Source organism: Nicotiana tabacum, chromosome 6 (genome assembly GCF_000715075.1).
Source record: "Nicotiana tabacum cultivar K326 chromosome 6, ASM71507v2, whole genome shotgun sequence".
Classification (NCBI taxonomy): Eukaryota; Viridiplantae; Streptophyta; class Magnoliopsida; order Solanales; family Solanaceae; genus Nicotiana; species Nicotiana tabacum.
This window is the reverse complement of record NC_134085.1, coordinates 23,825,914-23,840,477: the sequence shown is the minus strand read 5'-3', so window position 1 is coordinate 23,840,477 and position 14,564 is coordinate 23,825,914. Positions and strand designations below refer to the sequence as shown.

The window sequence follows — 14,564 nt, the reverse complement described above, 5'->3', positions numbered from 1 at the left end:
TTCTCACCTCGCTTGTGCATTATATACAAGAGCCGCATAATCTTGATTTTTCCTAAGACCGCGGTTAGAAATGATGTTTTTAAATTTCAAACCGAATATTTTCAGTATATTCGTTGTGTATTGTTTCACTTAGATTGTAAAGTGTCTATCACATCTGATATAGGTCGTAGTTCTAATGGTTGTGATTATTTAACTGTTAGATGTCATTGAACTGATCATAACTAGAATATGCAAAAACGTATGATTGGTTATAAAATTTATTGATTCAGAACACACTGGAGCATATATTGCTGCTGCTGTTCTAGACATTATTCAATTTTGTAGTCTTACTGATAAAGTTTTAACTATCACATTAGCTAATGCTTATGCTAATACCACTGCAGCAAAAAAATTTAAAGTTAGAATTTGTCCACTTTATGACTCAATTTTCCATGTTAGTCATATTTTTAATTTAGTTGTAAAAGATGGTATTGATTTATTTGCTACTTGTGCTAACAATATGATTGTGCCTATATTTTTCGTGCTAATAAAGCGAGTGAGATTCGTGAATTTAAAGAGCAGTGTATCTATGTTGATCTTCCATATAGAAAAATAACGGTCCCTAGTGACCACTGCGACACCATGACTTCAACGGTAAAATCTGTACAATATCATCCATTAGATAATAGACAAGAGAATGTGCATTTGGTAACTCTACATTAGATACATTTTTTTAAAATAAGTACCTCGAGGTCCAAAGGGAAACCAAAAAGAAAACTCTGCCGAATTCAAATAATACTGGATTCCCCCAAAAATAGCAGAATGCTCTTCCTGCATCACTTCAGAGTTGACAAGTTGCAGCCAGTCAATCTTATATCAGTTTTCGCTTTCCTTTCCGGTCAGCAGCAGCTCCTTGGCAATTGTCACTTTCTGGGGATTCTTCAACAACACTCTGCTCTTGAAAAACCAGACCCCGATTCCTAGTCAATTTCCTTATTGGTGTAGTTTGCACAGGTCGTTCAGTTGCTTCAGAGGTTGATGCTGGTTGAAAATTGGTTGGTATCTCAGCTTCAGTTCTGTGTGGCATTAATTCTTCTCCAGCATTAACTGTCCCCAACATAAGCTGCATATGACGTAACAAATTCAGAGTGGCATATCAAATATCATGCGATTGAAAAGTTCAAGAATGAGTATCAAGACTGTACTATTCCGATCCTTATACACAAACAGCTGCTTGGGAAAACAGAAAAATTGTTATTCATTCCACATTGATATGACAGAAGAAAATTATATGACAAATTGATTATACTGGGCATTACTTTTTGACCCTATCACTCATGCACCTACTTTGTAATATTATGCAAATACAACAATGTCATTAATAAACTTCTTGAAGACTACTTTTGCTAGATAACCAAGCCGTTTTAATCTTTGGCAATAGACCATAAACATAAAGCCATTACAAATTTGGTCCTCAGTGAGTTGTGAAGGATACACATTTTTTAGTAGAAGATAGAGAACCACCTGAGTGGTAATAACAAGTTAATATCATTGAAAAGGAATTAGAAACCAATACTAAGTGGGCGTTTGGACATAAGAATTGTAAAATTCCAAAAAAGGGTGAAAAAAAATTTCAAGTGAAAATGGTATTTGGAATTTAGAGTTGTGTTCGGACATGAATATAATTTTGGGTTATTTTTGAAGTTTTGTGACTAATTTGAGTGAAAATTTTGAAAAACAAGTTTTGGAGTTTTTCAAATTTTCGAAAATTTTCAAAATGCATCTTCAAGTGAAAATTGAAAATTTTATGAACTAACGCTAATAATTTCGGAAAAAAGTGAAATTTTTTTGGGAAAAAGGGAAAAATTTCTTATGTCCAAAGAGGCTCTAAGTCATCCATATGGTCTTTAGGAATTGAGAGATTATGTAGATACCTTCCAATCCTGGAAGTCAAATCTAAAGACGAAGTGGCTGTAAGAAACCTCCCCAGAAAGGACTGCATTAGCAGCAGGACCATTCCTTGGTGCTGCAGTAAAACTTGGTACTCTAGTCAGAGGAAATAAGCAGAGGTAAAATGAATTTGAGAAATAAATGGACATGGTAAACTTACAAACTAGATGACAGCCTTTTTCATCAACGGTAATATCAGCTCGTCCATCTTTAATTAGAAACGATAGGGCAAATAAATTTTCAACTGTCTGTGCAAAGCTCTTTCTGTTCAGTATTAAGTTTTCAAGCCTGACATTCTTGTGCTTCCTTAGAATTTGAAACATTGTAGCCATATTCTTGTCAGTGTCTGTCTTCTCCTCATCAACAGTATCTTCAAGCTGAAATATATCACAACAAATCAAAATGCAATTGACATCAAAATTAAAATTAGCAATAAAAGATTTTGGTTAGTTGGTAGTGGTTTAGAGAAGCTGAAAGAAAAATGACTAACTTGCATGGGAAAAAAGAGAGAGGAAACAAAACCGAAAATGCAGAAACAATCTAGCTACCAGACGTACCGTTCTAGTAAAATGCTAAAATATTATGGGCATTCACCAAATATTCATGGACTTAAAGGTTTCAAATATTCAAAAAGAAACTTGTTGGAGACAAAATTACGTTGTATGTTCTAGCTTGAAGTATATACCATCTTTTGATAAAGGCACCTAAGATGAGTGCAATTTCCTGAAGCTAAATCCACTCTATATGGAAGCGTGCAGAGGGGCATGTAAGTTATACCTCCTCAGGGTGTTCACTTTCTGTTGGCCTCACACGCTTTCTGTGAACGACAGGCATGCGTTGCTTCACTTCAGTATTCATAGGCCCTATCCTGTAAAAAGTTCAATATTCACATCTGTTTTGTTATACAAATTGGTAGGAAACAAGGGAGAGGATTCGGCACCTACATTGTACAGCAACCAGGAGCACTCCTGAAAACATGAGAGACTACACAGCCAATGTACTTCCAGCGGATAGAGTCCCTATCCTCTCCTGTTATACTGCTAGATCCACCTTCTTGATCAAAGTCCCTTAGTAGGCAACTAACAAAATCTGAAGGGGTCACTCCTTCATTACCATGGGCCTTCACCGAAGTCACCAGTGTGTTTGTGATGTCCAACAGGGCTTCTGCATCCGCAACCTGTTCCCTAGGTTTTTGTACTGTATGTCAACCAGTTAAAATACAACCCATTAAGTGAAGCCAGAACATTTGATCATCAATATTCAAAATAAAGCATCTTGATATGCCCAAAAAGATTAGCTTAATTGTTGCGATCCTCGGCAAACTAAATACATCCAAAATGTTGACCTTAAACTATAATCAAGCTAGAACTGTTCAGACTCGAAGTTCGAAGGAAATAATCAAAAGGTCCATCGGATCTGCTCGCCAAAAACAAGAACACATTTTGCAAACAGTCATCTTTACCTCAGGTATGTTGAGAAGCAGAGTAATTTAATTTGTTATCATACTCAGACAGGAAAAGATGCAAAATACGTGAAACTGAAATTGGGGGATAGGGAAGCAAAGTTGAGCTCTCCAACCACTTAGAATAAATTTTAGTAATTGTTTTCACACAAATAATTAGATTTTTTTTTTACAAGCTCAAAAATACCATGGATACAGTACAAGACTTTTATTTGATGAGACACCACCAGAGTTGAAACCCTAACTTTTCAACATAAATAAGAATAAAATACTGAAATGAGGATTAAAGAATCGTAATATCAATCCCAGGAGGATGCAAGAAATTTTTCCACAGATAATTCTTCATCCGAAATTCTAGGCACCTTGGTAGGCATAACCAAAACATTTGCTGAACTCTCCAAAAACAGAGTGGGCAATACGTTAGGGAGGAGGGCACCCAATTGACAAATGACAATACGACATAAGCATGCATCTCTTCACAAGCAAAAAATTTAACTAGAGATAGTATCAGTACGCCAAAAAGCAAGACACTGAATCAGTACCACGTTGATGTAGTCTTTCGACTTCCTCAATTATTGACTTGAATTTATCTGAATCAACTTTTGATATATCATCTCTCTCATCTGCAAGCACGGCATTAGACCAATTACAATCCATTATAGAAAATCTGTAACCACAATGTATAATAAAAAATGCGGAGTACTTTTAGCACAGAGGAGAAATCAATCAGCAACAGTAGCCTCCAAAGAACACAAACATTAAGTTCCTTTCATCGGTAAAAGCAGCTTTAAAAAACAGAGGGGAAACCAACCCTTTGCTAAGTACATAACAGAACTTCAATGAAAAATAGGAACCATTAAACTGCACATATAAATTACTCTTTGTCCCAATTTTTCACGACAATAACTATTTGAACTTTTCTTTGACTATGATATTTTAATTTGTGTGAGTGTCAATAACAATAACAGACCCAGTAAAATCCCTAGTGGGGTCTGGGGAGGGTAGAGTGTACGCCGGCCTTACCCCTCCCCCGAAAAGGATAGAGAGACTGTTTCCAGGAGACTCTCGGCTCAACAAAATTTGTGTGAGTGTACATGTATAATATAAAAGTACTTCTTCCGTTACAATTTACATGACATATTCTTCACTTCTCAACGTCTCAAAATGTTGAGACAATTTGATTTTTCCTACAAATAACATTTCTTTTAATAATTTAAATTCATTAAATTATTCCAGTTCGAAATTGTGACACGATGTTTTCTCCACTGAACTAACTTTCCAACTATTACATTAATACTCCATTTTTTCCAATTTATGTGGCACACTTTGATTTTCAGTCTATCCAAGAAAGCACGGGATATTTCTATATTTCGAAACAATTCAAATCTAAACTTCCAATTTTACCTTAATGAGATGACTTAGGACCACACAAATGTCAGTAACTTATTCTAGACCACATATTTCAAAATTCACTCTTTATTTTTTAAACTGATTGCCGATTTATTTGATGGTTTTTTAATTCCACTATCACTAATAAAAACTATGGGCTACTATAGCATGCGTAGATCTTACATAGTATATACACATTCATATATTCACAAAATCAAGGAAAATAAGGTCACACTTTATAAACATAAAAAAATAAAAAGACTTTGAGAGAGAGGAAGAGAAATTACCAGAAATACGAGACTTAACGGAGAGATAATGAGATCGAAGAACTCTGCGTAGTCCAACAGTGTCTTCTTCTGTTGATACTCCTCCATTACTCTGTGCTCCTCTATTTTGACGAATACGAGTGCTAACTTTTTCGCGTTTTAAGATCGTAGTTTCTTCGGGAAGAACTAAACGACGTCGTCCAGAAGCTTCTACCTCTACAGAACCGTCGTTATGGCCATTGCTAGTGCTCGCCGATACTCCGCCGCTACTTCGAGTATTCACAGGTTCACGTTTCACAATTCGAACCATACCTTTTTCAATTAAGCATCCAAGAAGAGGAAAAAGTATTGGGAAGAAATTGACGATATGAATTTACTATGAATTTTCGAAGAATTAGAGATAAAATCCTTAAAAATTGAGCCGTAGGACTGAAACTTTTTGGAGCCAATGTAAGAACCCTAGAAAAACTTCAATTTTTGAATGCAAGTGTTGAAATAATAGAAACGCGCGCTCGAGTAAGAGATTTTTTTTTCTTTTCTTTTTTTTTCTTTCTCAATGAATTTATGTTGGGAGATTTCTGTTTAGCCCCTTTAACTTTCTGAGGTTTGAAACAGTACCCTTTCACTTAATAAATTATATAGAGAATCCTCTTTGACCTAAAATCAACCGAAAAACGATTAGACTAATCGTGGTCGAAATTTTCGAAAAAATATACTTTAATTACAGTATTTTAGATTACAACATGCTTTTTCTCAACAATGAAATAGTAAAAAACTAAATAATAGTAGTATTTTAAAAAGTTAGAATTTCATAATTCCGAGGCCGGAGGGTCGGTTACATCTGAAAATACTGGATTATAAAATTTAATACTAACCCTGCAGCTAGGGTGTTCATGGTTCGGTTTGGATCGGTTTTTCCCTTAAAAGAAACCAAATCAAGTAAGTCGGTTTTTTAAATATTAGAACCAAACCAAACCAATTAAGTCGGTTTTTTCTCGATTCGGTTTATGTCGGTTTTTCAGTTTTTTCGGTTATTTGTCGGTTTTTCTTAAATATAAGACATACACTACCAAACACATATTCCGGCGACCACATATTCAACATGACACTATCAAATCAATTGCCCTTTAAGAAATCTATTATTTACCAATATATATTGATGATAATTGAATCAAATAGTGATGAAAAATTTAAGGACTCAATTAAAAATATATTATTTTAACACGAAATGGATTCTTACACTTAACAAAAGAAAATTACCAATCAAACTAGAATATAAAGGTAAAGAACTTACTAAAAAGTGCAAACTATTAACATTTACCATTGAATTTTTGAAACTTTGTATAAAAATATACATATATATAGGTGTAATAATAAATTTGAAATAACTACTCCTATAGTCGGTTTGGTTCGGTTTTTTCTGATTGAAACCAAAACCAAACCAAATTTGATCGGTTTTTTAAATTCAAAATCAAAACCAAACCAAACCAAAAAATATCGGTTTTTTTGGTCGGTTTGGTTCGATTTTTCGGGTTTTTATGAATACCCCTACCTGTAGCAATAGATCAAGGAACATAACAAGAGCATTGAACCGATCCCGGGAGTCCCGCTTGTTGTCAAAGGGATCGACATAAGCAAATACTCTCAACAACAACGAAACCAAGTGCAACCCCACTGTCGATCCCTAAGAAGTTTAAAATGTTGGACATCCCAAAATACGATAGAACCTGGACCCACCCGATCATGTCATGGCTTGTATGACCGGGATCAAGGGGAATGGCCTCACGAAGGACAAATCAGATTAATGCTCGTCAAGAAGTTCGAAAAAATCCTAACAGAGGAAGCTTTAACCTAGTATTTTCACTTACCTAAAAATTCTATTAGTTCTTCTGTTGAACTTGAAGATGCTTTCATCAAAGCACACTCCGAAACCCAAAAGGTGAAGAAGCAAGTTAAGGAAATCTTTAAAGTCATGCAAGGAAGAAAGGAGTAGCCTCGAGATTTTATCTGTCGATTTTAGAGGGAATGGATTCTACTTCTTGAGGTTCTGAAAAATTGGGTCGCTATGATTTTTACAAGAAAATGTAAACCGAACTGTTTCGAAGCTTCAAAGAAATCCTAGGGGAGTTTCTGACCAAAATATGGAACGTTGTGTCCCACAGATACCACACTAAACTTCGAATAGAAGTTGATATCTTACTACTCCCAGGATTCAAAGTGAGGAAATGATAGAACAGTCGTTCTGAAGCAGTTCACAGACAAGACGAGCCCAGACATCGAAATTCCACAAACCGGTATGAACCTTACTCCAGACCCATGCACCAGAAAAATGATCGGAAGCCAGGATCAGGGCGTAATAAAAGAAACTCCGGACGAAGGAATGACACGGTACCCCATCGAGCAAGAAACGGACCAAAAACATCAAAAATCAGTGACTACCACCTCTGACCAAATCTGGTCGACTATAACTTTAATGTTAGCACCACTGAACTGGTAGCGGTACTAGAAGACATGGGGACAAAGTGAGATGGCCGAAGGAGATAAGAATATATCTAAATAAGCAGAGCCAGGAGTTTTGGTGCGAATTCCATAATGGTCGCAGCAACAAAACTACCAACTACATAGTCCTACAAAATGAGGTGAATTGTCTCCTCAAATAGGGATACTCACCAAACATTTATTGAAAAAAGAATCTGTCGTATATGAAGAATATGATAAAGGAAGAGCCACCTTAGGATCTATCTCCAAAGAGAATGGTTAGTGTATTTTTGGAGGCGAAACAGTGCATGGTATCACATACACAGCCTTAAAGAAGCTTTTAAAGATATTCATCACCTGTGAGAAGCTTGTCGCGCCCCCTTTTCCCCCTTCCATCGGAGAGGAGTCTGGGTTTCGACATTCATTGGGTGTAATGACTCATTTCCTTTTGGGAATTGGGTATTTTGAAGAGTACATGCCTCAAACCGCCATAGGAGTCCATGGATTAGGTAGGGATTGAAAGGGATTAGGGGAATTTGGGCAACGACGACTAGGGTTTAGGTGAAGTTGCAGAGAGAGTTTGAGAGGAAGGGGTTCAAGGGCGGCGAGTGGTGAGAAATGACTTAAGGCAAAGAGGTCGTTTAGGTTTAAAAATGGTAGGTGAAATGGTGGTTGTTGATCTGAATGATCAACGACCTAGATTAAAAGGAGTAGGTGGGTCGGTTTATGAAATTGGGTTTGGGCCTGGTCCGGTGGGTATAATTGGGTTGGGAATTGGGGTCTGATTTGGGTTATAGTTGAAAGCCAGATGTAGCTACGAGTTAAATAGCCACTTTTTCCTTTTTATTTTTTATAAAAAAAATAGCAAATAGTTTCTGAAAATAAATTGAAAATACTAAAATAATTTATAACATATAATTAACAATTTAAAAGTACTAGACTCAATTTTATGAACATAAGACACAATTAAACCTTAAAATGGCTAATATTACAATTATGTGCAATTTAGCTTTAAAAATACTAAATGAATTTGTAAAAATATGTAAAAGATTATTTAGCCACAATTTGGCATAAATATGAAAATCCAATAGATGAATTATCAAAAATAATAATTTTGGAAATAATTATTGGGCTTTTTATGGATAAAAAAGGGAAAAATAAATCAATTCAAAACCTTAAAAATTATGAGAAAATAATAAAATATTTGGACTTGCTTATATATGCATATATATGCTATTTTGAAGTTATTTTGCATATTGAAAATATATCGGAAAAAATTGGGTATCAATAAAGCTTACCCGACATTCCTTGGCCAGAGAAGAAATCACTTTTAATGACAAAGATGCAGATGGACTGATCATGCCATACCATGATGGACTAATAATTACTTTACAAATTGATGAAACTGATGTTAGACGTATTTTAGTTTGTCCAGGTAGCTCGACCAATATCATCCACATGCGAGTGGTTAAGGAGATACAACTTGTGGATCATATTATTCCAAAAGCATCATTACTCTCCGAATACATTAACTCTTGTGAGATGACCAAAGGCGAGATCACCCTGAGGACCTTCGCAGGAAGGGTAACATAGGAAACTCTACACTGAGTCATGGCCAGAGACATGGCTTATAATGTCATCCTAGGGAGACCATGGATACATATTATGGATGTAGTACCTTCAATCCCATATCAAGTAATAATTTTTTTTCACCATGGGAAAATAGAAAAATTTACGGGGAACAGAGAACAGTCCGGGAAGTTAATTCAATTACGGCTACCAATATCATTCCCAAGTAAGAAACAGATAAATAGTGACTATAACAACATGTTCCAAAACTAGGTGGGTCGGTCACTGAAGATCAAATTGTCGAACCAAAAAAGAACACTGCCACTGACTCTATACTGAAGAATTGGAGGAAGTGATCCTTTTATCCATTGGCCGGAAAAGGAAGATTTACATAAGTTCGAGGCTGACCCCCAAACAGAAACATAAGTTAATTGAATTTTTACGCGATAACCCTGATTGATTTGTTTGGTTTCATGCAGACATGAAGGAAATTTCACTTGAGGTAATGACTCATAAGCTAAATGTCAATCCTAATTCTCACCTAGTTAAGAAAAAAAAAGAGAAATAATGGGTCCTCGAGGAATAAAATTGTGGAGGAAGAAGTAGCCAAATTGCTTAAAAATGGATTCATCCGAGAGGTAAAATATCTAGATTGGTTAGACAATGTCATGGTAATACCTAAAAATAATGACAAAAAGACCTCAACAAGGCCTATCCAAAGGATTCCTTCCCCATGCCAAATATTGACCAGCTTATAGATTCCATAGCAGGACACGAACTGCTGAGTTTTTGGGATGCCTACCCCAAAAATAAACAGATAAAAATGGAACCGGGGGATCAGGAGAAAACATCCTTCATAACCGGTCGGGAGACATATTGCTACAGCATCATGGCATTCGGGTTAAAAATACCAGGGCAACATATTAAAGGCTCGTCACCCAAATGTCCAAAAACCACATCAGGGAGTCCATACAAGTCTACATTAGCCAATGATATACTAGTGAAATCAATATAAGCAGATGATCATTTGAATAACCCAAGGGAAGCATTCACCATTCTCCAAAAATATAACATGAAGCTAACCTCAGAGAAATGCTCTTTCAGAGTAGGTAAGTTTCTTGGTTTCCTAGTTTTAAATAGAAAATAATAGCTAATCTCGATTGACGAGATATTAATGTTCAGCCGGTTTATATCTCATTCCTCGAAAAAATGCCACAAAATCATTGTGGAACTAAAGAAGAATAAAGACTTCGAATGGACTCCCGAGTGTCAATAAGTACCACTAGACCTTAAGAGGTACCTATCCAACCCACCACTCTTATCCAAGCCTCGACCAGGATAGCAACTGCTGGTGTATTTAGCTATATCGGAAGCTGTTATAAGCGTTGTGCTGGTACGAGAGGACAAAGGTACACAAGCTCCAATCTATTATGTTAGTAAAACACTTATATATGTCGAAACCAAGTATCCTCACCGGGAAAAAAGGCTTTAGCATTGATAATGGCCTCCGGAAACTAAGGCCTTACTTTTAGTGTAACCCTATCTCCGTGGTGACCACCTTCTCATTATGGAATATTCTTCATAAACCAAAACTCTTTGGATAGCTTGCCAAATGGGCAGTCGAATTAAGCGCATTTGATATAATGTATCAACCTCGCACTGCTATCAAGTCATAAGTCCTAGCCGATTTTGTCGCTAACTTTATTGCGAGTATACTTCTCCAAGCTAAGAAAGAAGTGATTATAGGTTCCGGAACAGAACCGAGACTCTGGACCCTATACATATATTGCTCTTCGAGTGCTAAAGTGTGCGGGTTTAGTGTCATACTTATCATTCCTATTGGAAAAATGGTACGACGAGCTATTAAATATTATTTTATAACTAAAAATGCAGCAGAGTATAAGGGTGTGATTGCAGGTCTCGAACTATCCCAGGAACTAGGAGCAAAACATATATAATAAAAAATTACTCACAACTAGTGGTCAATCAAGTATAGTGTACTTTATGAAGCTCGAGACTTGGGGTTGATACAGTTCCAAATCAAAGTTACTTACCTCCTTGGTTATATTTGAGAATGAAAAGCCATTCAGATACCTCAAAAAGAGAATGTCGAAGTAGATGCCCTGGCCACGCTCGTAGTGGCTTCGATTGTCACTGAATCTAGTAAAAATTTGGTGCTTCGTCTATTTTACTCCACCATAGATTAGCATCGGGATGAGGTGAACATGGCTCTTCTAGTTCATGAGTCGCGTGGTGAAATCATTTATTATTTCCAGAATGGAATATTGGCAGAAGATAAGCAGAGATCTCGGGAGCTAGACACAAGGCTGCCAAGTATTGCCTTGTGTCAAATAATTTATATCGAAGAATCTACAATGTCCCATTAGCCAAATCTTTGGGACCAGACGACACCGATTATATGATGCGAGAAGTACATGAAGGCCATTGCAGAAATCTTTCGAGTGAGAGACCCTTGGTATAAAAACTGCTAACAACCGGGTACTTCTGGCCTTAGATGAAACAAGATGCAACAGATTTGTAGGAAAATGTGAGAAATGCTAGTGTTTTGCTCGGCGGTTGCACTAGCCTGCCGAAACCTTACATTCAATAATTGCTCCATGGCCCTTTATGAAACAGGGAGTGTATATCGTGGGACCATTGCCACAAGCTCTAAGAAGTATAAAGTTCCTTTTGGTCCTCATGATTTCTTCTCCAAGTAGGTAGAAGCCGGTGCATTTTCTAAGGTTCGAGAAAAGGAAGTCATAAACTTCATATGGAATAATATTATTTGTATATTTGGAGTACCAAAAGATATAACATGTGATAACATGCCTTAGTTTGTCGGGAACAAAATAACATAATTCTTTGAGGAATGGAAGATTAAGAGGGTTACCTTGATACTGTACCACCCAGGAGCAAATGGAAATGTGAAATCGTCCAACAAGATCTTGATGAATTCATTAAAGAACAAAGTGGAAATGGAAATGTGAAATCGTCCAACAAGATCTTGATGAATTCATTAAAGAACAAAGTGGAAGTGTCTACACAGAATTGGTCGGATAAGTTGCTTGGAGTACTTTGGGCTTAATGAACAACAACAAAATCCAGCACGAAACCTCATTCTCTATGGTGTATAGTGCTGAAGCACTCATTTTTGATAGAAATAGGGGGAACCTAGCCTAAGGTTCACTCATGCTTTAGAGGAATCCAACAACAAAATACTAGCTGCAGAATTAGGCTTGCTCAAGGGATACTGAGAATTAGCTCTAGTCCGAATGGCTATCCGAAAGCAGTAGATTGATAAGTATTATACTAAAAGATCCAACCTCTGACACTTCAAGATTAGGGACTATGTACTCCAGAGTATGTTCTCCGCAATACAGGAGCCGAATGTAGAAAGCTCGAACCCAACTGAGAAGGACCATATCAAATCATAGAAGTAACCGGAAAAGAATCTTACAAGCTTGAAGAGATGGATGGGAAACCCGTGAAGTCAAACTAGAATGTGATTTACTACTTCTACATCTATAACCACGACAATTTCTCTTTCTCCCTTAATTCATTCATTACAAATTACTTTTATTATATATGAACTAACATTTTTAGATGGCGAGCAAAAAGCATACTCGGGTAGAATAATGACTATGCTGACTATTGACAAAAATTTCAGAATCTTAAAGAGTTCCCTGCCATAGTCAAGCAACATCTAACTAAAAAAAGGTTTATGTGCCATCTTCGTCTAAAAAGAACCCCTTGTCCATTTTGCTTTCTTTTATAGGAATAAGACCATCAGATGGAGAAATTGCAAAAGGCTAAGCACCCTAAAGAAGATAATTAGAATATCAATCCAATCATAGAGCCTAACACTTGCACACTAGAGGACTATGAAGCTCAAAATACAAGTTTGGGACCCCAAACAAATACCACTAGAAGGAACTCCGAAACAAACTACAATCGGGAGGTGTCCGCCATGATCAGGCGATCAAGACGGCCCCATCCCATAGCATGGATCTAAATAAGTCATTTCTAGAAAGTTATATACAATGGCAATCGCCCCCCAAATTATATCCCTATGTCAAGGTCGGGTCACCCTCTCTTCTAACCTACGTACTTAGTCACAAATCCCCTACAAATTTATAATGATAACATCACGTTCACTTAAGATATATCTTCATTTTGTGTTAAGGTTATGTTCTACAAATCAATTTGACGCCTAAGACGGGGATTAGACGTCATACCCTATGCAACACTTTGTTTTGATCAAGCACGTATAAATCCATTAGCATTATTAGGGAACCAAAGTGCTTCAACAAGTAGAATAAAAATCAAAATATTATTTTATACATAGTGCAGTGAAATGATCATTTGCGGCCCGGAGGCTTAAAACGTAGTATCCCAAAACTTTCACAGGATTCCTAACAAACAATCAAAGTATCCCGGAATACTCATGATATTTCCCAAAACAAACGTCTAAAAACCTAAAAAGAAAAGAAGTACTGAAGTAAAATAACTAAACAACCATACAAGCTTCTTTTGTGCATACGACTCTAGCCACTGGTCACTAAATTGGCTCATCAACGGCCCCAGAGAAAGTAGAGTCTAGCATTTCAGCTCGAGCATTCGTAGGAGAGGAATCATCTGAAGGGTTCAAGGAAGAAATGGAAGAGAACGGAGGAGTACCTGAAGGAGGGATGACATGAGAATCAAAGTGATGTTTTAAGCGTCAATACTGCATAAGAGGGGGAGGGGGATTTGTGTGGTACCCAATTTTTGCTTAACTGAACTATAGAAGAACCTGGTTCTTCTAGGTGTTCCAACTACTACTGTTTGCGGAATAATAAATACAGAAAATAAAGAACATAGAGATTATTACGTGGAAAACACCTGGCTCAAAAGGTGAAAAATTACGACCTACTACTCAGTAGGATTTTCCCAAACTTCCACTAAAATCAGTGAGCCAAAATAACATTTACAAAACTCTTTGTAAACCTAAGTATTAACTCTAATACCATTGTGGCACACAGCCTCAATATTGTGATAACTTCAAGTTAGCTCTAACTTGAACACTCTAGGTACCTAATACAATTTCTTCTATGAAAGCTAAAAGGTACAATGTAAAATCACCTACTACAATTGAACTAGAATAAAAGATAGACACATGGAACTGGTTCTTCTATCTCATTCAAGTAGCTTCAGGATTGCACACTCAAATCACACATAAATTGATTGCAAAATTGCCTTGCTCTTTTGCTCTCAATTTAAGTTTTTCTTCCGCTTATGTGCATTAACTGTAAAAGAGAACAACACTGACATTTAATAGGTTAGTAATCAGAGTTTGACTGAGATTCAATTGCTACTCTTCTATCATATAAGAGTTCATGGTGATCTCAAACTCTAACACTATCTTCATCCGAAACTGTGTTCTCTTTATGTAAGGAGTCTTTCTCTCCTTATCCAATATGCAACCTTTT

At 36.5% G+C, this 14,564-nt stretch overlaps 1 protein-coding gene across 2 annotated transcripts; it reads right to left on the bottom strand.

The window, feature by feature from the left end:
* Nucleotides 1–626: 626 nt before the first annotated feature.
* Nucleotides 627–8,133, bottom strand: LOC107798519 (non-structural maintenance of chromosomes element 4 homolog A-like). 2 transcript variants are annotated; one of them, XM_075254623.1, is made up of 7 exons: nucleotides 5,068–8,133; nucleotides 3,934–4,014; nucleotides 2,874–3,126; nucleotides 2,707–2,797; nucleotides 2,090–2,306; nucleotides 1,914–2,005; nucleotides 627–1,102 (listed from the first exon to the last, which is right to left on the bottom strand). In XM_075254623.1, exons 1-7 carry the CDS (start codon nucleotides 5,354–5,356, stop codon nucleotides 851–853), a joined length of 1,275 nt encoding a protein of 424 aa, XP_075110724.1. In that variant the 5' UTR covers nucleotides 5,357–8,133; the 3' UTR covers nucleotides 627–850. The 2 variants fall into 2 exon arrangements, with proteins under 2 accessions (XP_075110724.1, XP_075110725.1); XM_075254624.1 differs by having other exon boundaries at nucleotides 920–1,102; nucleotides 1,914–2,016.
* Nucleotides 8,134–14,564: the final 6,431 nt, after the last annotated feature.